The sequence below is a fragment of the Lepidochelys kempii genome, chromosome 1 (genome assembly GCF_965140285.1).
Source record: "Lepidochelys kempii isolate rLepKem1 chromosome 1, rLepKem1.hap1, whole genome shotgun sequence".
Classification (NCBI taxonomy): Eukaryota; Metazoa; Chordata; order Testudines; family Cheloniidae; genus Lepidochelys; species Lepidochelys kempii.
Genome location: NC_136380.1, coordinates 142764618 through 142789293, shown reverse-complemented (window position 1 = coordinate 142789293; position 24676 = coordinate 142764618). Strand labels below are relative to the sequence as shown.

Below are 24676 nucleotides of genomic sequence, written 5' to 3'. Positions count from 1 at the left end.
GGGACTGGAACCCTAGACTAAGATTCAGGCAGACTAAGATTCACACTACCATGTGAGTTAGCACCGAGCACAATGGGGGGCTGATCCTGATTGGAGCCTCTGGGCACTACCATAAAAAAACTAATAGTAGCCTTGAAATCCTGGTACCACATAGCCATGGAGCCACGCATGCTCCTTATTACATTTTGCAAATCTTAGATATTACAAATAGGACATTTTATCATTGAAAATAGTCAGATCCCAAACACCTTTGACTGTAAAGCACACAGGAAAATTCTTAATCAATATGGCTTTTTTATTCATTGATTGCACTTAAAACAGGGAATACAATAGACTGACCAGCAAAATGAAAAAACATAATCAGAAAAGGCTTTTTAAGTCAGAGGCTCTGCCTCTTGAGTCATCGGATTTCAATATTTCTTTTAAGATAATTATATATTTCACAGTAATTTAATATATAATATACCTTTGATATGCGTGACCAGTTGAACAATACTTCATGAAAAATTATACATAACTTTCTAAATATTTTATAAATCAGATATTTAGCAAATACATTTTATTCCTAATTTTAGAATGTAAAAGTTCACCCACGCAAGGTGAAAGATGGATTTTTTATATGTGTTGGGTTTAAACTAACCAACCATTCTCTACTCCAGCTCCAAGTGCAATCATTTATACACCAGAGTAACTTTACATGGGTGATTAGTACAATTGTGTCTTCACTGGGACTACTCATGTGTGATGCTACTCGTGCACATAACACCCTGCTCCTGCAAAGGCTAATGCACATGCATCACTTTGCACACTGAGTAATCCCAGAGAGATCAATAGAACTTCTCAGTGTATGTAAAATTTAAGGTGTGCACAAGTCTTTGCAAGATCAGGGACTAATTCTTTTCAAAGATCACAGCCCAAATGTGCACTTGCAAAAAAAGTTTGTTTTTGTTTTTCATGGAACAAAAGAAAATCTCTTCAAATTCACACATTACAAAACATTCTGCATGTGCATTGTACATGGCAATTTCTTCCACTTATCCTGACCTGGAGCCTAACGTTTGAACATTGGACGAACAAACATATTAAGAATGATATTCATTTAAAGTAAAAAGAACACTAATAGGACCTCTTCCATCCTTCCCAGCACTGGAAAGTATAGTAACATCTGTTGGTGAGAGAAATGCACCGATTTTTCAATATTCTGCAAAAACTTACCCAAAAGTGCAATTTAGAAGCTGCAGGAGCGAAATATGTTTGATAAAGTCATTTGGCAGGATAGACACAGTTGGTGGACTGACAATATTACACTTGTTATAGCAAGACACCGGTGATACACAGGCACAATAGGAAAGCAGATCAGAGCTATAAAAGGGACTACTGAGATAGTGGTAGTGAGAAGAGACTTCATGAGGCATTATTATGATTTGAATTATCTTTGGTTAACATATGTCTAAGAATGCATTTAATTATTTTGTTCTGCTTTCCTGAGAGCATTAGGCAAACAAAAGAAATTTACCAGACTCCCCAGCAGCAAAGAAAACCGACTGTTGCAAAACTGGTTTTGCATACTCGAGAGATAAGCCTCTGGGGTGAAATCCTGGCCCCATTTATGTAAGTGTCAAAACTCCTACTGACTTCAATGGGGCCAAGATTTCACCCCTGAACTTTAAGCTGCTTATTCAAAGTGAACCTGAATAATGTCAATATTCGTGTCCTGAGCATGAATGTGTTCGATAGTCAATTTACTAAAACCAGTAACTTAACAGCAACTCTATCATGCATGTAGTTCCATGTAATTCAATAGGACTTACTCAAACAAGGAGTTCTGCAATTAAAGGCCCTATAAGAAATACTGGCCATCTTAATGACATCTTTGGCAAATAACTTCAGGAAAAAAAATTACTACTGTGCACTTCAGTGGCATGGAACTCAGAGGTAGTTGGCAACTGGTTTTTTCTTCCTGAAGAAAATTGACTTTTTAGTGAAATATTTTGTCCCCAAAAATTATTTTGATTCAGAAATACTGTTGCAGTGCCGCATGGGAGATATAGTTCTGGTCCCTCATGCCCCCATTTTTCTCCACAGACTGGGCTTCATGGGCAGACTACATTTCCCCGGTGTATCACCTCCTTTCATAAGAGGCACAAGAAAACAAGACAACTGTAATGAAAAATTGTATTCAATAAAAAATTGGATTTTTGACTAAAGCCGTTTTTGCTGGAAAAATTTAAATGAGCCTTACTCAGTAACCTCTACCCCCTGTTTTTAAACTGATAATATTCTTTTAAAAGCCAAACCATTTAAAGGGGAAGATTTTTTTAAAACTACTACAGTAAAACTTCTGTCAGTGTGAAATTATTCTTCTGTGTAAAAATCAGTTAAGCGCTGTACAGTATACCTAAAACCCACTTCTATATATTTCCTTGGGCAAGAGATTATTTTTGTTTGCTTTTCTTTCCTAACTACTACATAATAAAGCTTACCACAATAGAAAACATGCTTTTATGAACATTATCAATGGAAATCAGATGAAGGACTTAATTGCCTGATTACATACCACATCTGGAAAGTTGTCTGCATCTGAATATCTCTTGTGAGGCAAACAGGCCAAACATTGTAGATGCTAAGTTCTTGAGTCACTTCTCCCCCTTTCCTAATGGATACAGGTGGATTTCACCTCTGTGTACAGGGCCAGTACATGCAGAAGTGGTGATAGCCCATTCACAGAATATCACTGTCAGAAGGGACCTCAGGAGGTTATCTAGTCCAAGCCCCTGCTCAAAGCAGGACCAATCCCCAATTTTTGTCTCAGATCCCTAAATGTCCCCCTCAAGGATTGAATTCACAACCCTGGGTTTAGCAGGCCAGTGCTCAAACCACTGAGCTATCCCTCCCCCAAAACAACTGTCACACAGAATGGCCCCCTCAAGGATTGAACTCAAAACCCTGGGTTTAGCAGGCCAATGCTCAACCCACTAAGTTATCCCTCCCTCTGGTTGGGGACCCTAAGCAGGAACATTCCCTACCCCCGCCCCCCAACACACATACCGCATACTACTAAAGTGAATAAGGGGCCCTCTTGAGCTGCTCGAGGCCCTGATCAATTGGTTAGTCCGCTAATGCCTAGCGCTGGCACGGAGTACGACTTACATCTCATTAAACCCTAGCTCATAGCGCTCAAGTGGGACTTAGGTAGCGTGTGGCGCTGTCATGAGGTGTGAATTGTGCCGCTTCCTTGTTCAGGCCCTGTATACAAGGGTGAAAGACACCCCGTGTGTGTAAATGTATGCCTGTTAGGAACAGGAATCAAGACTACACATAATAATGCAATTATTCTAGTGTTTCCCAGTGACAGGGATTCCCTGCTCTAGCCCCATTTCCACTAGTAGATTTTTGCCATATGCTGCTATTAAGGCACTCATGAAGAATACCCAGGATTTGACAAGTAATCTTTGCGTTTAGTCAGTGCAGGTGGAAACAATGAGGAGCTATTCCAATCTCAGGCATTGATCTGACTTCTTAAATTGAATTGATATAAAATCTAGTGTCTTAACATCATGCAAAATCATTTATGGCATGCTATGCAATAACACCGTATGTTATCAAAATGCTGTATTGCACAGGAGATCAGCGCTGGCTACGTAGCAGTTCTCGTGAACTAAACAAATCTGGAAGGACTGAATTTTGTATGGGAACATTTTGCTCAGCCCTCCTGCAAAGCAATAGATTACAATTGGATTCTACCATTTTCCTCTTGCTAAACTATAAATCAGGAAGTGGAATGAGTAACGGCAGCAATCCATCAACAGCAATCCAATCATGGAGTGTCAATTTTTTTCCTGAATCCTCTCCTTTCTCTTGTCCAATGTTTAAGGCTTCCAAACCATAAACAGACAATGATTAGATCTGTGCAGGTCACCCACCCAGATGATGAAGATGCATTAAAAATATAAAACCTCTCTATATTGCTTAATGTTGCTCTGAAGCTGTAGCAGTGGGTTAAAGTTCAGAAACAGCAGTTTATATATATATATATATAAAAAACCTCTTGGCACTGGATTTGAAAAGACCATCTACCATAACCGACAGGATTCTGAACCTCTATTCATGGTTGAATTTACTGGGCAATTGAAAGCTTTACGGAACTCCTCGAAGTTGCTCATTGCACCAATAACTCTAAAGAAAGAAACAAAACACAACATCTAAGTTATTTGAAATGAAACATCACAGATCCTGCAGAGTTCTGCTGAACTTTAAAGTTTCAGATTTTTTTCTATTTGTGGAAGTTACATTTTCTGTTCTCTTTATTCTCAGGCATTGGAAAAGTTTTGTATTTCAGGGAAAGTTTTCCTCTAAATTAACATCGGGCCAACATTGTTTTACCCAAAGTATTGAGAAGGACCTGCGAGAAACTCCAGTGAAGTCAGTGGGATTTTGTAGAATAAAATGCTATTTTACAGAGTAAGGGTGTCCAAATCTAGATCGTAGCATTCAGGAAAGGTGCCAGCTTAAAAGGCTAATGGAATGGAATTTGTCTTTTGTCACTCAACAAACAAGGGCAGCACAGAAAACAGGAGTATAGACTCCCTTACACTGTCCTGGCAATGTCTACATGCCAACCTGAAGAGACCACCTCCAGTTGGGACAATAGTTCCCTCTCTGTGCACATAGTTCTTGACTTCTCTTTCCTGCCCTCCCTTATTTCATGTCAGCTAGGATTATTTTACCATTGCTAAAATTACATTTTGTTGACTCCTAGTAGTTTTTAGTCTCTTAATACTTACTAATGTGAAGTTTGAAATGGTACTAAAATAAGTGAAAGTCTGGGCTAATGGCAGACATGTATCTACTAAGCAATTAATCATGTATCTCTTTCACCTTGGCTCTGCAGTGAAGTAGCACTTTTTCTCCGCTGCATACAATCAGCCTTTCAGTGTAGCTCAGCATGGTGGAAAAGAAATTCCCATCACACTGATTGGACTTTCTGCTAGTAGGGATACTTGCAGTGCAAAAAATGCCTAAAGGTCAGTTTTGTGGGGAGAACTACAATATACTATTAGGCTGCAAATAAAATATCAGGAAACATTAAGCTTTCAGATACATATTCAGGGCCTGCATTTAGAAACTTTGAAGTCAGTGCAAGTCCTGCTTGCCGTGTCAGCCACTTAATTGAGACACACCTATTGCAAATTAATAGCCACTACTAATTACTGAAAATATAGTTACAGTTAATAAATATCACTAATGGCAAAGAGTACATAGTGAGGAAAGACTATTCAAGGATGAAATCATGTATCCCTAGGGTTTTATATTGCCATCCCTCATCATAGTATCTGAGACCTTGCATGTAAAATTGATAGCAATAACAAAGTCCCTGGAATCTCTGGGACTTCTCCCTTCTTGAGGTAAAACCGCTGCTTGAGGTAGGGGGGTTGGTTTTGATTTGTCAGATGTTATTAATTTCACAGGAATATCACTGTTGAGTCCCAGTCTTATGGTAAAAAGATGCCTTTTGAAAGAGGAAGGTTTTTCAGCATTTGCTAAAGATGGTCAGATTCTGGATTCACCTAATCTTCTCTAGAAGTTTGTTCCATAACCTGATAACATCAGCTGAGAATGCTTTTGTCCAAAATCACTGTGGTCCTCAGGGACATGGAAACCTGAGATTCACAGAGACCAGAGGCAAACAAGCTGTTTTAGATTCTAGGCCTGGACTATGGAACACCCCCAGAGGAGATCAGAACAAGATCTAGTCTGACCATTTTCCAAGACTTGTGCAGAACCCACATTTTTGCAGAAGCCTATCCCCAATGATGGAAGTGGAGATAATAAAAATATTCAAGTACAAATAACTAAATGCTAGAACAATAAGAGCAGCACCCACTTTTGCATTGATTCCTTTACCTCTTTCAGTGTCCTATATTTCTGCAGTTAGACACTGTATTGTCTCTGTAGGTACCTTAGCAGAGCCGTAACTACGCATTTTAGCGCCAGGGCAAACAATCATATTTGCACCAGTGGTGCTGCCCTGGCTTGAAGTAGTAATAACAAACACCAAATACATGGTTTCCATACTTTCCATCAGCAGTATCCCCACTATAAAAATTGTTCCAGCACCCCTGATTTGCGCCCCCTAAAGGTGATGGGGGAGGAGGTTGCACACAGGCTCATGTGTCTCCCCAGATTTCTGCCTCCCATTTAGCACAGAGGTTTTCACACTGTGGGATGCACCTCCCTAGGGCAATGTGCCCTACAGTTTGAAAACCATTGCCTCCTGCCAGGAGCCGACATTGGCCTGCTTGGGCCCCTGGCTCTCCGTGCTGTGGTAGCAGGTGCTCTGGTCAGCTGCCTGGCAGCCCTCTCTGCCCTGCTCCCTGAGCCAGCTGCCTCTGGTGGCCAAGCTCACAGTCATACAGCCTGAGCTCTGAGCTCAACCATGCAAGCCCGGTGCCCACTCCAAGCACTGGGGGACAGCTGCTCCCGCCAGCTCCAGAAACCAAGCCTGTGAGAATGCAGCGACCCCTAGGGTTACCATATTTCAAGATCCCAAATAAAGGACACTGCCTGGGGGAGGAGGAGCTGGAGAGGGTATTTGGGGGGTGTTGGAGGGGGTACCTGTGGCAAGGGTACCCACTGGAGGTAGGCTGCCAATGCTGGGGAGAGATGGTCTGGCTTAACAGGGGAGCCCCAGCTGCTGCCAAGGGGATGTTGGGTTGGGTTCTCGCTTCCCACCCCACAGTCCCCTATCCCCTTCTCTTCCCCATCCCATCCCCCTCCCACCACTCCCACATCCCCCTCCGCCTGCCCCATTCCTCTCTCTTCCCCATCCCCACTGTCCCCTGCCCTATCCCATCCCCCTTCCTTCCCCACTGCATCTTTCCCTGACCTCATCCCCTTTCCCCAATATGCCCCCTGTGGGCATTTACCATTGTACAGAAAACAAGATGGTGACCATATAGGGCACCCACCAAACATAGAAGGGGAAGACAACTGGCACTAGGACCCAAGAGGCAGTGTCCAGCTGCGGAGGCACGAGAGCTTAGCAGGAGAAGCAGCTCCATACCACCTCCTCCCCGCTTCCAGCCTGGGCCTCTGTTTGGGGGAGCAATGCCCCTGGCGCCCGAAACTATGCCCACGGACTCCGGCCAACGCTGCTGGGCTCAATCCTGCGGGGTGGAGGGCTATCTCAGCTGGGCCTGATCTTGCGCTGCCCCATTTCTGCACCCTGGGCAGTTGCCCCTCTTGCCCCACCCTAGTTACAGCTGTGTACTTTAGACAGATATATTATTTACTGAAAGAAAAGGAGTACTTGCGGCACCTTAGAGACTAACACATTTATTTGAGCATAAGCTTTCGTGAGCTACAGCTCACTTCATCGGCTGCATACTGTGGAAAATACAGTAGTGGATTTTATATACACAGAGAACATGAAACAATGGGTGTTACCATACACTCTGTAAGGAGAGAGATTAGGTAAGGTGAGCTATTACCAGCAGGAGAGAAAAAAAACCTTTTGTAGTGATAATCAAAGTGGGCCATTTCCAACAGCTGACAAGAACGTGTGAGGAACAGTATGGGGGGAAAATAAACATGGGGAAATAGTTTTACTTTGTGTAATGACACATCTACTCCCAGTCTTTATTCAGGCCTAAATTAATGGTGTCCAGTTTGCAAATTAATTCCAATTCAGCAATCTCTCTTTGGAGTCTGTTTTTGAAGTTTTTTTTGTTGAAGAATTGTGACTTTTAGGTCTGTAATCAAGTGACCCAGAGAGATTGAAGTGTTCTCTGACTGGTTTTTGAATGTTATAATTCTTGACGTCTGATTTGTGTCCATTTATTCTTTTATGAAGAGCCTGTCCGGTTTGGCCAAACCTTGATTATCACTCCTGCTGGTAATAGCTCACCTTACCTGATCACGCTCATTACAGTGTGTATGGTAATGCCCGTTGTTTCATGTTCTCTGTGTATATAAAATCTCCCCACTGTATTTTCCACTGCATGCATCCGATGAAGTGAGCTGTAGCTCACGAAAGCTTATGCTCAAATAAATTTGTTAGTCTCTAAGGTGCCACAAGTACTCCTTTTCTTTTTGCAGATACAGATTAACACGGCTGCTACTCTGAAACCTGTCATATTATTTACTCTACCTGAATTGAGGAGGGCTGTGAACTCCAGTATGGATTTGCTCTCTTGCAGACTCTGGTCTGAAGGAGTTGCATCTCACCTAACGAAGAAAAGACAAACATGTATATTATTTGGGGGACACAGTTTTCAAAATGTAGCTGATCCGTCTACATGTATTACTGTAATATATATGAGATGAGCAGGAACAATACCACACCCATTTTCCTTCACCTCCACTGGCTTCCTAGTCATCTCTGTATCTAATTTAAAGCAATTCTGATTTTCAAACACTCTCCAGGGATCCAAGTCTCTAACCACTGCTGTTCCCCATCTGCTCACTTAGCTCATCTAATGCTAGCTTCCTTGATTGTCTTTTCCCTTGAGAGTCATTGTAATTGAGGGTCGCCTCTTGTCTTGTGCTGCACCATCTGGAACTCTCTTTCCCCTCCCTTTTAACCACTACAAATCTTCCTGGTTTTAAACCTCTAAAGCAGGGGTCTCAAACACATGGCCCGCCGAGTTCTTTGCTGCGGCCCGCCAAGCTCCCTGAGCCCCACACCACCGAGCTATTTCCTATGGCTGCCAAGTTCCCCTTACCCACCGCCAACCCTCCCTCCCAGCACGCTGCATCCCCGCTCCTCTGCCTACCTCCAGGTGCTTCCTGCCACCAAACAACTGTTTGGTGGCACGTAGTGCTTTCCAGGAGGGGGAAGAGCGGGGAGCCATGCACTCAGAGGAGGAGGCTGAGAAGAGGTGGGGCAGGGATTTGTGGAATGGGTTGGAAGAGAAGCAGGGAGGGGGTGGAGTTGGGGTGGGGACTTTGGGGAAGGGGTTGGAATGGTGGTGGGGAAGGGGTGGGAAGACACAGGACAGGGGCAGGGCCTCATGGAAGGGGTGGAGTGGGGCAGGGCTGGGAGTAGGGGGGGTGTCAGTGATATGGCCCTCGGATCAATGTACTAGTCCTCATGTGGCCCTCGTGATCATTTGAGTTTGAGATCCCTGCTCTAAAGTGTATATTAAAGACATAATGATGTTTCTTGTCCCTGTCAACCATAGACATTACTTAACACATTACTTCATTATTTTCAATACTGATTCCTAATGTATTTTCCAAGTTTCCTTTAATGCCCCTTAATTTTCAGCTCCTAAGGTCATATCTGACCCAATTATGAGTGACCACAAAGGCGGCTATGGACAATATATGCAAATACTGAATTATCCTCTTGTCTGCTATACCCAGTACACCCTAACAGACCTTGTGAGTTGGTCAAGCACCTAATCCTTTGTATGAAATAAGATGAATTCAAGGATATTTAATGTCCATACCGGTGTCTCTTTTCTAAAAGTGTGCTGAATATACAAAGAGCACCAGAAGGCAATCTTAATGTACAGCAGACAAAGTGAACAAACTTTCCAAGATTACTCTCTCCTCCATTGCTTGGTTTCACTGAACAACATGCCCAATACATCAGACTTAAGACCCATTGCTCTCAAACCTCTGAAACCCTACAAAGGCCTATATAGGTGAGAAACCGAAGGGGAAGTGATTGAAAAATTGGCAGGGACAGGATGAAGGCTATTGAGATGAAGAGGTTTACAAGAGAGAGGGATATGGCTGTCATGACAACTATGTTCAAGAGCTGGAATAATTTCAGTGGGAGAAGTAGAGGAGCCAGTAAGTTGCAAAGAAAAAGGGGGTACAAAAGTTTGGGGATGAGACGAAAGATGAGTGAGGTCCTTGAGAGGACACAGAGGGAGAAGGAGAAGAAAAATTAGTAAGTTCAGAAAAAGGAGTCTTTATTAACCCTTTAAAATCTCTTCTTTTGGAGAAAAGGTTGGGGAGGAGGGGTTGTTTTTAAACCAAGATTGTAGAGCAACGTAGTGGATACATCAACCTGAAAATCCGTTTTCTAGTACTCACATGAGCGTAACTGAGAAAGAAGAGCTGATTGTGGGTGAATTCAATGCCTGGTAACAAAGCCTCCTCTGCTCCTTGTCTCTTTTCTTCAATCCATTTCCTATAGGCCTGATTGGAGAGGTACAGTGGGTATAGTTCAGTAGATACAGAGCTCAACAGCAGTTTTTACAATACTGTGTTTCAATTTTTTTCCCCTCAAGCACAAAGAAATAAAACAGCTGCCTACTGTGACATTGGCAGGCCAGGTGCCATCTTCTGCCAAAGACCCCGTGTCTCAACTGGACACTTACAGATGGAATTTGTCTGGATCACTTGTGGATTAATATTGATAAAATAGGCGTTTGAATTATAAGAGTGTTTAGTCTCTCACAAATGCCTGTGAATTGCTGAACGCATTAATCTTACTTGTAATATCTGTGTTCCATATTGTAATGTAATATGTGAGTGGTTGCATTGTGAGCCTCTAGGATTGTATGAATTGCCATACACGAGAGGGACATTAGTTTGAAGACCTGCTCTTCTGCAGAAATGGTTATGCCCGTCCAGAAAGAGGAGGCCCACTGATACTAGATTGGGTGGATTTTACAACTGGAAACTCCCCACATCTGGATTGCCAACAAAAGGACTAAAGATTCTTATTCTTATTCTGCTTCTGCTCTCCTCCCTGAGAAGATGAGTCATGCAAATGGACTCCTCCCATCAGCTGAGTTTTTCAGCTCAGAGCACATGGCAGGAGGGGAATTTAAAAAAAAACAAACCAAAGGGACTATGTTGCTTGGACTTGTGGTTAGGGGGTGGAAGTATTTCTACGCATAAGCAAAAGATCCTCAGCTGCTTAACCAGGGTTACCCCTAAAGGTCAAATAGAGCTTGCTGATTATAGCAGCCTATATTACCTTTTGAAATCTAAGACTGTAATAATTCATGTGTCTATGTTGCTTGTTTTAACCATGTAAATAATTCCCTATTTTCCCTTTCCCTATTTAATTAATCTTCAGATAGTTTACTATAGGATTGGCTATAAGCATTGTCTTGGTGTGAAACCCAAAGTGCAATTGACCTGGGGTAAGTGACTGGCTCTTTGGGATTGGGATTAACCTGAATAGCGCTGTGATTCTTGGTGTAAGAGGCCATCTGTCACAGCGATATCCTTACCTGGCCAGTGAGACAGAGCGGAGTATCCAAGGGGACGGTCTGTGACTCCATGTTAAGGCTGTTAAAGTGCCTGAGAAGCTTGCACTTGGTGCAGTTGATTGGTGAGATCCAAGTTTATAACTCTCAAGCAATTAGGGGATTGTGCCCTGATTTTTAACAGTCTGCTCTCTGAGATTGGTGCGCATGCTCTTACATCACCACTGGGAATCTTACACCTACCCTGAAAGCCTCTCGCAAACCTCCATTGTCTGCAATGTTTTCTGCCAAAGTCCTCTTCCCTTTTACCTAGCAGAAAGGAAGAACATAATTCATTTGATCTGTTTCTAAACTGCATTTCAAGGACAACCTATATATACAGACAGGAAAAAAATCAAACAGAGGTTATAGGCCAGATCCTCAGCTACTGTAAATGAATAGCTCTGATGAAGAAAATTGCTTTCCAATGTGAAAAATCAAACCTATACTCATACCATTTCTGTATTCTCCTGTGGCCAGTTACTCTAGCTCTAGGGTTAGATCCCAAAGGCAAAGTGGCATGAAGCAGAAACAATGCATCTGAGAATCTGGTCTGTGAAATTTGAATGGGTATCAATATTTTTTTCCATCCATGTTTTAGCTCCTCTAGTTAGATCTGGGAATTTGCAAAGTTTTTTACTTATTTGACAAACTACATTTATTTCTCCACATAACTCTTTATCTACTACTGGAGTGATGGTAATTATCAAAGTATAACATAAAACAGTAGAATTAAAAGTAGATGTCATGGAGAGAATTGAAATGGGTAGTGTACAAAATGCTTTTTACAAATCTAGAAAGAAGGTTCAAGTTCTTTTTTCTAATATTGCTTCCAGCAACCATAAAAAAATCATGTTACAAAAATTGGTGTCATCTAAATGCTGATAAACCCAATATCCTGATATTACAATATTTAATATAATCTGAAAGAACCTCTCATTTTCTGTGGAGTAGAGCACTGTCTATTATCACCAGACCTATAAGGGTTCTTGAGTTATCAGATTGTATTGGTAATTCATTAGTTTTTTCCTCCAACATTTTATACAAAAAACAACCACAGGATCAAGTTTAGAATCAAATTAATTAAAATATGATTCCAATGCAACAGCTGATAAAATGGTATGAAGCAACAGTTTGAAATTTAGGACTGGACAAATTATCAGTGGCACAATGGTCTAGTCAAAGGCCTTTGGAGTGAATGGGAATCTTTCCATTGACTTCAATGGACTCTGGATCAGATCACTAAAACGGCTGTGGCTAAAAGGGATCATGATAGTGATGGGAGAACAAGAGAATTTCTTAACCCCACAGCTCTTTGGTATTGGCAAAATCTGAAACTATATCTATTTTCATATCTACTTTTTTCATTAAGCACCTTTTTGGAGACCTTTGCATTTCAAATTGAAAGAGGAGTTGAAAGAGGATGGTCCTGCTTGCATGCTTGGGGATTCTGTAGGGAAGTGTGTAATCTGGGAGCAGCAGTTAGTCAGGAAAAAGCCAGTCTAGAACAAAGTTAGGAAAGTTGTGCCTATGCCTTAGGGAGCAGCCTGCTTTGTCTCTCTCTGTGTGCGATTTTGTGTATCATTCTGAATTCTAAGAAATAAAGTAGTTTTACATTCCAGTGTTCCAAAAGGGGTATTTTATATTTTTATCTATGTGTGCGCATACCCTGAAACATAACAAAAATGACCCTATCATAAAGTGCAATATGATGCTTCACAGAAAAGAAGAACTAAATATCTTCACCTCAGTGAAGTCCTGTAGATGATATGACTGTGCACTAGCAGCAGTTCCTACAACTTCACAGATGAGGGAGGGTCCAAATCCTCCTAACCACAGTCAGGACCTCCAGAAAGCAAGAGACTAATGGATGGGCCAATAGCAACAGCATGGAACGAATGGGTGAGTTCCAGCAGCTCCTCCACAACATTTTCTGTGTCTTAAGTGATACCTCTTTTGTGGTGATGATGGTGGCAGCAGAGATGCTTAACAAACAGTGGGAGGTATTTTATTTGTAAATTGGCTGATATCCAGCACTGCAAACTTGAGTCATTGGATTGCTGATTGGTCAGCGGCACATCATCATTATCACTCAGCTGATGAACATACCTTTAACAACTTATTGTGCGGAGGTGCAAGAGCAGGTGAGTTAATTATGCTTTTAAAATGTCAAGACAGGAGGTAGAAATTGGGTTTAAAGGATATGGATTTAACTGTAAAAATGAGGTTAAAATCCTGGCCCCACAGAAGTCAATGGGAGTTCTGCAAATGATATCAGTGGGGCTAGAATTCCATACCCAGGGTCCCTATTTATGCTCCATTCAAGAAACGTACTGTTTAAACCTGCATATATTCAGGAGGAGCCCATGCTTCCGATAGCTAATACACAAATTTCATTTCTATTTCCTTTTTCAACTCTGCAGTTGCTGTGAATGATTGTTTAGTATTTGATTCATTTGATCAGCAACATGTCCACAAATAGCAAGAGTTGAATGGGAAATAAGCTGTAGCTTGTGTCTCCACACTATAATGTTAATTTATTTTCTGATGTATTGGGTGGGATTGCTAAACACACTATTAGTTCCCTCTTTTAAAGAAAATGGTAGCTGCCACTACACGGCTCCAATCACTGTTCTATGCTGACACTGCCATTAGAGGGCATTTAACACATACATCCCCATTGGACTACTCCTGCTGCTTGGCTTCACCCACTCACATAGCCTCCACTGTTGACCTCACTATGAGAAGCAGTTTAACCCTCTCAACAAAGAGTCTGTTCTTGTAATTTGTTTTGACTAATAATTTGACAAACAAGTTTAATTAAATAAATGTGCTCACTTCATGTATAGTACATGAACAGAAAAACAGCTACATTCATCTCAAAGCATTTGTTATGAATAGCCCATTCACTTGTAGCATTCCAACGTATTGGTAATCATGAAAAAATAAGTAAACTATCAGGGACTTCAGCCACTGGCATGTTACATACATTTAAGCCAGCTCTCTTCCAGTAATAGTTATTGTACTGGTTAATCATGCATTTTGTCTTCTCCTTGAATTTTTCTTCAGAGTCAGTGGACCACCAGGGATCTAAATTTCCATTTTTGTCATACTTACGACCTAAAAACCAGAAGACATTTTTGAGAAAAATATACTTTTTGCAGTATTTGTAGCATAGCATGGACACAAATACAAGAAGTTAGAGTAGTAAAACAGATGTATGACTTCACATCAGTTTGTCCACACTTGCTAATTCTGCTTAATTCACTTAGATTTTCTGATTTTTGTCCCTCAGCTAAAGGTAGTACTACAGAAACCCAACTCCTGTGGGTCATGCCATCCAGCGAATGCCACTCAGTCAGTGAATTCACAGTCAGATTCACAGTCAGTGAATCTCAAAAAGATGCAACATTAGGCATATCATTCACTTAATAGGGAAAAGGAAGATTCAACCCAAGAGGGTATGGAGTTATAGTCTTTGTAGTTTGCCTAACGGTGTGGCTGTGTACTTTGTTTTATTATTATATTATGGCATTATTTTACAGTGCTAACACCTGTACATCACTCCGCAGCAGCCATCTTAGCCAATGGGGTTGCACATATGTGACTGAGAATATAGTCTAGAGATTCTTTTTTGGATGTTGATGCACAAGCTGGAAATAACACAGCTTGACTCTCAGATCCCAGGATGAATTTATATAGCTGGAAATTGGAAAATAAGGGATTTCACAAGAGTAACTGAGGGCAGAATTTAACACTGCAGTTAGACCATAGTAGACAATTCATGTAATGACCTGTGAGCCAGAATGGAATCCAGCACGTACTCCCAAAACTATCTTGACTGTGCAGTGTGAATAAGAGTAAAATCAGAAAAACTTAAGTTTGTAACTAAAGTAATCAAATATGACTCTGAATATACACAAGGATATGACTTGCTGAGGAAGATTGTGTTATTTTACATAGCCATTTTTCAGAGAAAAATTACTTTCACACACATAAAATCATAATTGTTCTGAGTTATTCTTCATGAGGATTATTGAACTCAGAAGGATCAAAACAATTGACATTAAGATGTTTAGAGCCAAAAAGGGTGACATGATTAATCATCAGTTTTTGACTAATGGCTTTATTTATTTATTTATTTTTGGCCACATCGATATTTTTATTTTATATTTTTGTTTAAAATGGACTTAGCCACTGGGTGAAATCCTGCCCCCACTGACATCAATGGCAAAGCTCCCATTTTTATCAGTAGGGCCTCTACTTCATCCAGTGTCTCCGTTCCCATTTTTATAACAACTTTTATCCCATGAGTGATGTCAACGACATAGCTCGGAGTTGTACAATATTACAGAAATAGGAACTTTCCGGTAAAATCTAATTGTGGTTATTTTTCATCCTCAGCCCATATAATTGTGATTCTGAAAACAGGCACATTGTTGCTATATTATAAAATTGATACTACACTTCTATGCTTCCTGCTTCCCAGTTTGCTTGTCTAAAGCCTCATGACATATGCTATGTCTACACTGCAATTAGACACCTGTGGCTGACCCGTGCCAGCTGACTTGGGCTCTGGCTAAGGGACTGCTTAACCGTGGAGTGGATGTTCAGGTTTAGGTTGCAGCCTGAGCTCTGGGACCCTCCCACCTTGCAAAGTCCCAGAGCCTGGGCTCCAGCCTGTGCCCAAATGTCTACACAGCAATTAAACAGCTCCTTAGCCTGAGAGCCCTGTGAGCCACAGTCAGCTGGCACTGACCAGCCACTGTGTTTTAATTGCAGTGTAGACATGCCCAGAGAGAAATCAGCCAGTCGGCCACAGACCAGTCAGATCAATACCTTACAATACACTGCCATAAACTGTGTGTTATACGTTGCCATAATTTTCTACAGACTTCTACTTCTCATAATCAATATGACAATGAGAAGACAAAGACATAAGTCTATTAATTTTTATATCTATTGCAGCAGTGGAAGGAACTAGAGCTGGTCAGAAATTTTCTGATTGGCATTTTCTGATGGAAAATGGTTCTATTTCACAAAAGCAAAACACTGTGCAGAAGCATGTCAATTTAAAGGAAAATGCGTTCCAAAAGAAAAAATGGAAAGATGTTGATAAACATTCTGAATGGAACATTTTGATTTTCCATTTTGAAAATTATTTTTGCTTTTTAAGATTTCGTATTATGTAAATTAATTTTGTAAAGCAAAAATCAGAATGAAAAGGTTTTGATTTTGTCAAAATAAAACGTTTCCGTTAGCCCAAAATATCTTTTTTTCAGAATTTCATTTTATTGGATAGTTTCTATCATTTTTCTTTTTGTTCTGCTTCAGACCGGGGGAAAATACTCACTCATAAAAAATCCCTCTTGGCCCAACTTCAGAAGGAATCCATACAAAACTAAACCATTCTTTTTACAATCTTATGGTCCTCTTCACACATCTTATCATTGTTGAAAATATGTACACATAAAGCTGCTTCAACGCATCTTTTTTTTCTATTCAACAAATCCAAAAAGAAGAACAATATAAATGTGGACAATTACTCACCGTTATTATCAAATCCATGGGTAAACTCATGCCCAACAATTACTCCAATGGCACCATAACTTAAAGACCTATAACACAAAAGAGCAGTTTCACCTTACAATATATGCATGCATATGAACATCAAAGCAGATGAGATAGAAGATAGAACAGGTTTCCATTTCAGAAAAGATTTTTTGTGTCTAAAGCCTAAATCCACAAAGTTCCTCTCAAAGCTTCTGATAGTGAAAGGTGGAACATGAAAAACCTTGTTTATTAAAGAAGGGTGAAAATAAAACCTTAAAGGCATTGTTGTCATCTCTGAAGTGGCTAGATTTTCTATACAAATATCTTATGTCATCATCAGGACTCAAAATAAAAAGGGGGCTTCCAACTGATTGCAGCATTTATTTTCTAACTGGGAACTGGGTAGTGTTAAGAGTAAAATTATTCTGTTATTGTAGTTAAAGAAAAGCACAGATCAAAGATTAAAAGCACAGATCAAAGATTAAAAGATTAAAAATCTAATCACTCTGCTCTGAGTATGTGATAGACAAGCTTGCAAATGCATGGCATTTAATGTCTGAAACATTAAACAGATTCCCGTTGTTTTCAAAAGAGGTATTATCCTATTTCCCTTCACCTGTGCAGAAATAAGAGATTATCTACAATCAGATCTAATGCACTGAAGAGACAGAAAGGAGACAATCATTTCATGTTCCTGGCAGATAATAATTGACATCTGCCTGGTTTGTTTGTACAGTGTATTTTTGTTTTCAATTTTCGGATGTTCTTCTATGGTGAGAGGAAAAGACGTGTGTGAAATTTTCATTCAGAAGACGTATTCATGAAACACATCTTGTATTTGCTAAGTTATTCTTCTGGAACTTTACATACGTCACATGTTACAGAAATGCCATACAACAAAGTAGTGTATATTAGTGTATTAATAACACATTGTATAGTAACAGGAAAAGGCAAAGGGTTTGAAGTAACATTTTATTACTGGGCATAATGATCCATCACATACTAATTGTTCATTTCAGTCATGCCCAAAAAAGTGTTTATGATTTAATCCCCCCAAAATATGACAATTCTTTTTTTCTGATTCCAGCACTCATGTATGGTCTCTATTATATGGACCGACAAAAGATCCAGAATAAGCCAAGCTGTTTGATATAGAGCAGATTCATTTGTTTACTAAATGTCATTCTGATGAGTAAAGGAGTGAAAATGCCTTGTGTCATAAATATAGAAGGAAGGGTAAACACCTTTCAATCCCTCCTGGCCAGAGGAAAAACCCTTTCACCTGTAAAGGGTTAAGAAACTAAGACAACCTTGCTGGAACCTGACCAAAATGACCAATGAGGAGACAAGATTCATTCAAAGCTGGGGGGTAGGGAGAACAAAGGTTCTCTCTGTCTGTGTGATGCTTTTGCCGGGAACAGAAAAGGAATGGAGTCTTAGAACTTAGTAAGTAATCTAGCTAGATATGTTTAAATGGCTGTTTTGTTTAAATGGCTGATAAAATAAGCTGTGCTGAATGGAATGTATATTCCTGTTTTTGTGTCTTTTTGTAACTTAAAGTTTTGCTGAGAGGGATTCTCTATGTTTTGGATTTGATTACCCTGTAAGGTATTTACCATCCTGATTTTACAGAGGTGATTCTTTTACTTTTTCTTCAATTAAAGTTCTTCTTTTAAGAACCTGATTGCTATTTCATTGTTCTTAAGATCCAAGGGTTTGGGTCTGTGTTCACCTATGCAAATTGGTGAGGATTTTTATCAAGCCTTCCCCAGGAAAGGGGGTGTAGGGTTTGGGGAGGATTTGGGGGGGAAAGATGTTTCCAAGTGGGCTCTTTCCCTGTTATATATTTGTTAGACGTTTGGTGGTGGCAGCAGTAAAGTCCAAGGGCAAAAGGTAAAATAGTTTGTACCTTGGGGAAGTTTTAACCTAAGATGGTAAAAATAAGCTTAGGGGGTTTTCATGCAGATCCCCACATCTGTACCCTAGAGTTCAGAGTGTGGAAGAAACCTTGACAACTTGTATAAGTTAGAGTAACAAAGAAGAGAAATATGTGAGGCATAATTGTTTAAAAGAACCACAATTTCAGCTCTTTGACAGGAGATCAGGGTACCAAGAAATCAGCTCAGAGAACAAAACTGGAATTGACCACACTGAAATAAGCACTGTAGAAAAGGAGTTAACTGGACAGCACCTCCCTTTATTCCTACTTACTGCACCACAAGAAAGTCACTTGGCTCATAAGAAATAATCTTGAACATGAATTTATTTCTTCCTAAGTTGAATACATATCTCTATATTTACTGCCAAAATTTCTATTTAGAGGAGCACTTGTCCCAATTGAAATATAATGAATACAACATATGTTTAAAGGTAAACAATGGAATTTATTAAGGACACCTGTCAGTAGTAATTGGTCTCATTTGATAGCAAGATAGCTTTCTGAAACTGTGATCAGGGTCTTTTTATTCTCTTGTCCCTCCCCAAGTATGAAAACATTGAATTGCATGGAAGTAGGGACTTTTCACTAAGCATGATTAAAGGTGACCTGAAATCATTTCCCCCTATAACAGCACATGTTAACCATGGCCCCAGTGGAACTGGTCATCTGCTTAAAGGCAAGCATGTGCTAAAGTGCTTTGCTGGATTAAAGCTCATGATCCTGAGAGATATTTATTGCCTTGATGAGACCCTAAGAGGGACATCAAGCACTTTGGCCCAGGTCCACAAAAGTACTTAGGCGCCTAAGATGTCTGATTCCAGGAGAGGAGTTCCCAGCTATAGAGCAGAAGCAGAGCAAATCCTGCAGCCCAGACTTAGGCACCTAACTCCAGGACTCCTAACTCCCTTCTCACCAGCATCTCCTATTGGCTAGTTTATGGGGGCTCCCCACCTAACATGCTGGCTTTTGTGGATCCCATTCCTAGGCACCTATCTCTCCCCATTAATTGTATAGGGAGCCTAGGGGCCTAATTCAGACTCTGTGAATTGCAGTGTGTTCCTGTGATTTTCTAGGCACAAGTTAGGCCTTGAAGTACTGAGCCTCAAAACCCCTATGTTCCTTTTGTGGATCCAAGCCTTTTGGACCTAATCCAAAACCCACTGAAGTCAATGGAAATGCTGCCATTCACTTCAGGAGGCTTTGGAGCAGGTCCGATATTAGTTTAAAATTATAGTAAGAAAATAATGAAATTTTAATGGAGGAATACACTAAATGCCCCTCTTAGCTGGGGTGGGCCAGCATTCAGTGCAGATGAAAGTTTTTGTTTCCATTATTTACAGTTCTTTTCTAATAGACTTCATGCACACGTTGCTCTCTTCTGCTCACTACAGAATCAAAACACCCAAATCAGACACAATTATTTACGAATTCCTCAAAGCAATCAATCCTCAGTTTAAAATAACACAGAGACATCCGGTTTCCCAAGGTAAAAACAGGTATATCACAAGGCAGCAGCTTTTCAGATCAACCTGGTTTTTCAATAGAAAAAGCAGCCTGCAGCAGAAGGACACATCCCAAAGGGCTCTCCTGTTGCCAGTTTCTTCATGCCATGATTATACATTTCTACTGTACACATTGTTTTGGGCTGCTGTATCAATACACTCTTTCACTTCATGCTCCCTTTCATTTCACACAAGAACGTACCTTTGCAACTCTTTTACTCCTCATTGCCTACTTACTATAGTTTTCCTTTCTTACTTACCTAGGATATTCTGTCCCCCAAAAGAAAGGCTTTTGGAGTTCTCCTGCTGGGAATCCTGTAATAGTTAAAATACAAAAGTTAGAAGCAAATTCAATCCAGCTGAATGATGAAGCCATGAGGGGGATTTTAAGAGGGTTCTGCAAAACAACTTCAAAACAGTGTGCTGATAATTAGCTTATGGGTCTTCAAACAGATCACAGATCCTCCTTGTTCCCAGTGCAGTGGCAACAGGATGTTGCACTTTGACCTGGGACAGTTAGACATGTTAGACATCTAGACAAGCAGAACTTTCCTTGTGCTTTCTCTCTGGGTTTTGGGCTACATACATTGCTGGCTGCACTGCTCTTCCCATGCAAAGGGACGGAGCCACTTCTCTGGCCTCCAAGCTCTTGACAATACATACAAAAGGGCAGGAGTAACAGACAAAATGGAAAAAAAATAAGAACTTGCTCCCCAGGCTCCTGGAGCCCTAATTCTGCAAGGTACTTAAGCATGTTCCTATTTTTAACCATATGAATAGTCCCATTAAAATCAGTGAGTTGTTTAAAGTAACCCATATGCTTAACCAACTTGTTGAATCAGGATCACAGTATGAATAGATTATCAAGGCTTGATAGGAACATCCAACCATATCCAATAAGTGCATCAGTTGGAAGTTACTGGTAAAATAATCTGCACTTGAAAGGTTATCAGTGCTGACACTCCAGTGAGTGATTTACCCAAGATCACATAGAGACAGCAATAGTAGCTAGAACTCACAAATCCCTGGTTCATTTCTAACCACTAAACTACATTTCATTACACATACAGAAGTCAATTCCCTGCTCTGAAGTTCTGCCTTATCTGGGGTTAAATATAGCAACTGGTTAACAGCCACTACACAAGATTGAGACTCTCTGGCCATCTTTTTCAAAATGGGGTGAAAATCAAGCCACTTGGGTGCTTAGATATAGAGTTAGGTGTATAGCTTTAGGAGCCCCCTTTTGAAAAGTGTTGGCCTATATCTCCATTTCTCTTTTTTAGAGTATCTTAAGCATATATAAAGTGGCTACGACAATGATGTTTCTCAGACTGGTTCATTGCAATTTCTAACTTTTCCACCATACTCTGATTGCCAAAGAATGTTACTGTCTCAAAACATAAAAAAACACATGAACATTAAAATCAAAACAAAAAAGACACTTAATAAAATTTTAGGTCTTTTATTTATAAACAGAGCATGGAATTTTGCCCAGCTAAAGTAAATGTGAGGCAAGATTTCATTGTTATCCTCCCAGGGTCTTTTAAAAGAACATACTGAGTGTAATTCATGTCAAGTGATGCAGCAAGTGGTATGACCTCCTGGCCTGCCCATCTGCTGCCTGCCCGCTCTTTCTCCCTTGCTGCCATAGCCACCTGTTAGCAATTGATTTATGAAAAAATAACTTTTTGTAAAACTTATTATCTGGGTTTTTATAGTTCCCTGGATGCTCTTTTGTTGTTCAGACCATGTTTGGCCTCTTTATTTTTGTGCTGTAAAAATATAAATTACACTAGTTACCAAGGCTTTCCTGATCTTGCATCACAACTAGAAGAGTAAGCATTCATATTCACCATGTGTATTGTCAAACATCTCATATTAATGGCACTCTCAAGTATCCTGATGAGATCTTTACTCTTAGTGGACAGATCACTGGACTGGGACTCAAGAGATGTGGGCTGTATTCCTGGTTCTGCCACTAGCCTACTGGGTGGACTTCAGCAAGTCCCTTCACTTCCTGTGACTCACTTTTCCCATCTGTAAAATGATACTGACCTCTTTTGTAAGGCATTTTGAGATCTAAAGATGAAAAACCCTATGTAAGTGTTAAAAGAACAGGAGTACTTGTGGCACCTTGGAGACTAACAAATTTTGGTATCGTCATTAGAATAGGTCCCACTTACAAAGCTTCTTCATAAATGAGTTTAGGCAGTGACAAATCACACATTCTGTTAGGATCTGATTCAAACCTTTTGAAGTCAATAGAAAACTCTCTAGACTGGATTGTGGAATATTGCAATCTGGTCTCCTCCATGTTGTGGCATGCAGGTAGCCCACGCAGGGCTCCAAATCGTCCCTTTACTGTCTTGTATAGGTGCATTCATTGGCACATGAGCCCTCAGTGTCCAAGGGCCAAATTCTATAAATATTAATGTGGTGTGAGTAATGTTGCTCATATGAGTAGTTCCATTGATTTAATAAGTCTATTTGTGTGAGTAAAGTAACTCACCGTGACTAAGTAAGATATGCATGTATCAAACTGTGAACTTGATTTTGTTTGTGACTTCCATTTTTATATTCTGTGATCCATTTTAATGTGCTAACTGCCATTTTGTGTTGGAAAGCCAGCCTGACCCTATCACGGCCAGTCCAGACACTACCCCTCCAGGATAGGGTGTGGCACATCTCAGAGAGGACTACAGTGGGAGAGCCTTCAAGGGCCACCAACTCGGAATGATTCCCTGTGACAATACAGGGGACAATGCTTTTCTTCATGGGGACTTCCATGACTTGGGGTTAGAATTTCCCAGTCTGGTCACAAGGCAAAACAGAATCAGAGACTATATGTAAGGGGTGGGCTGCTTTCAGAAGAAGAGAGCTGTCCACCATCACATGCCAGAAAACCAGGCTGGAGAGAGAGTGGAAGAGGGTAGGAGAGATACTGCCTCATGTGAAATGCTGACCAGCCCTCAGACTCACAGGAAGGATGAGATCAGTCATGGAGAGGGTGTGTCTCAGGACTGTTAGTTCTTCTGTGAAGAACTGTAAATCTCTAGTACTTACTTAATTGTAAAAGTGGCTGTGGTTCATTCCTTTGATAAGCCTGTGTTCCTTGCTTGCCTGCTACGTTGTCCTTGAAAAGGTTAAGTGAGTTCAGAGCACCCACACAGTGAGGTGGAATTCTGAAGGAACACGTTGTGACAGGGTCACGCCAGATGGCTACAGGAAAGTGACCCTATAGAGATCCGCCCACTGCTAAAGGATCCCCCCAGCCTAAGAGGGGGATCCACAGGACCTGGAAGGTAGATATATTAGCCCCAGATTAAGGAGGTCCCTTTTCCCTGAGTAAGATAATGGGCTGTTCCAGAACAATCAGGAAGTTGCTGGAACCAATGAAGGCAGGCTAATTAGGACACCTGGAGCCAATTAAGAAGCTACCAGAATCAATGAGGACAGGCAGGCTAATCAGGGCACCTGGTTTTTAAAAGGACCTCACTTCAGTTAGTGAGATACGTGCGAGGAGCTGGGAGTGAGAAGGCGTACTACTGGAAGACTGAGAAGTACAAGCATTATCAGCCATCAGGAGGAAAGTCCTGTGGTGAGAATAAAGAAGGTGTTGGGAAGAGGCCATGGGGAAGTAGCCCAGGGAATTGTAGCTGTCATGCAGCTGTTACAGGAGCCACTGGAGACAGCTGCAATCCACAGGGCCCTGGGCTGGAACCTCATCCCATTCCCCACAACTCCCTATTTGTTACAAGAGGTGGTGACTTGGACAGTGGGTCCCACCAGACAGGAAGGTCCCTGACCTATCCCCCGACCCACTAGGTGGGTCAGCAGAGACTGCGGGGATTGTTCTCCTCCCTTTCCCCATGCTGGCCAGTGATGAGGTTAGCTGAGTGAACGGCAGGTTTGAGCCACTAGCAAAAGTGGCCAAACCGAAGGCTGCTGTGAATCTCTGAGCAAATCCGCCAATAAGCGCAGGACCCACCAAGGCAGAGGAGGAACTTTGTCACAATGTATAAGCAACAGAAGGGCTCGGGAGAGTTGAGGCACTGATTAGGTCTAAGGCAGCTTAGCTGCGAAGCCCCACATCTCAAAGATAGTGCGCAGAGACTGGGGCCTGCACCTGGGAATGTGCTTAGAGTCCCAGATCTACAAACAACAATGCAGCTCTGCCTGACCTATTTGGCTTAGGAGCACATGGCATCCAGAGGTTGGGTCCATTCACAACAGATGGATGTCTGTCCAGACAGGGAGACTGGGCCAGGCTTTGACACTCATATGCGTAAATGTTTACAGGATTGAGCCTGAATTTTGCAGTTTTTCCTCTCGTGTCATTGTCTTAATTTAGAAATAAAAATACCACTTATTTGGACAAGGTATTTTCCTTTTCCTGGTTGTGGAAAATGTGGTGGTGGTGGTGGGGGAGAAGGGGGTTTCTTTCAAAATGTTTGTGAGTGAAGGTGCCC

The 24676-nt window shown here is 41.1% G+C and overlaps 1 protein-coding gene across 1 annotated transcript in view; it reads right to left on the bottom strand.

Annotated features, from left to right (window-relative positions):
- Positions 1 to 314: 314 nt before the first annotated feature.
- Positions 315 to 24676, bottom strand: part of PHEX (phosphate regulating endopeptidase X-linked) — a 141112-nt gene continuing 116750 nt past the window's right edge. Inside the window, exons 16-22 of the mRNA XM_073328113.2 lie at positions 20468 to 20522; positions 16764 to 16831; positions 14203 to 14333; positions 11418 to 11483; positions 10048 to 10152; positions 8150 to 8226; positions 315 to 4176 (exon numbers count right to left, since the gene is read on the bottom strand). Coding sequence (XP_073184214.1) covers positions 4074 to 4176; positions 8150 to 8226; positions 10048 to 10152; positions 11418 to 11483; positions 14203 to 14333; positions 16764 to 16831; positions 20468 to 20522 — 605 coding nt within the window. The 3' untranslated portion in view covers positions 315 to 4073. The remainder of the gene's footprint in view (positions 4177 to 8149; positions 8227 to 10047; positions 10153 to 11417; positions 11484 to 14202; positions 14334 to 16763; positions 16832 to 20467; positions 20523 to 24676) is intronic.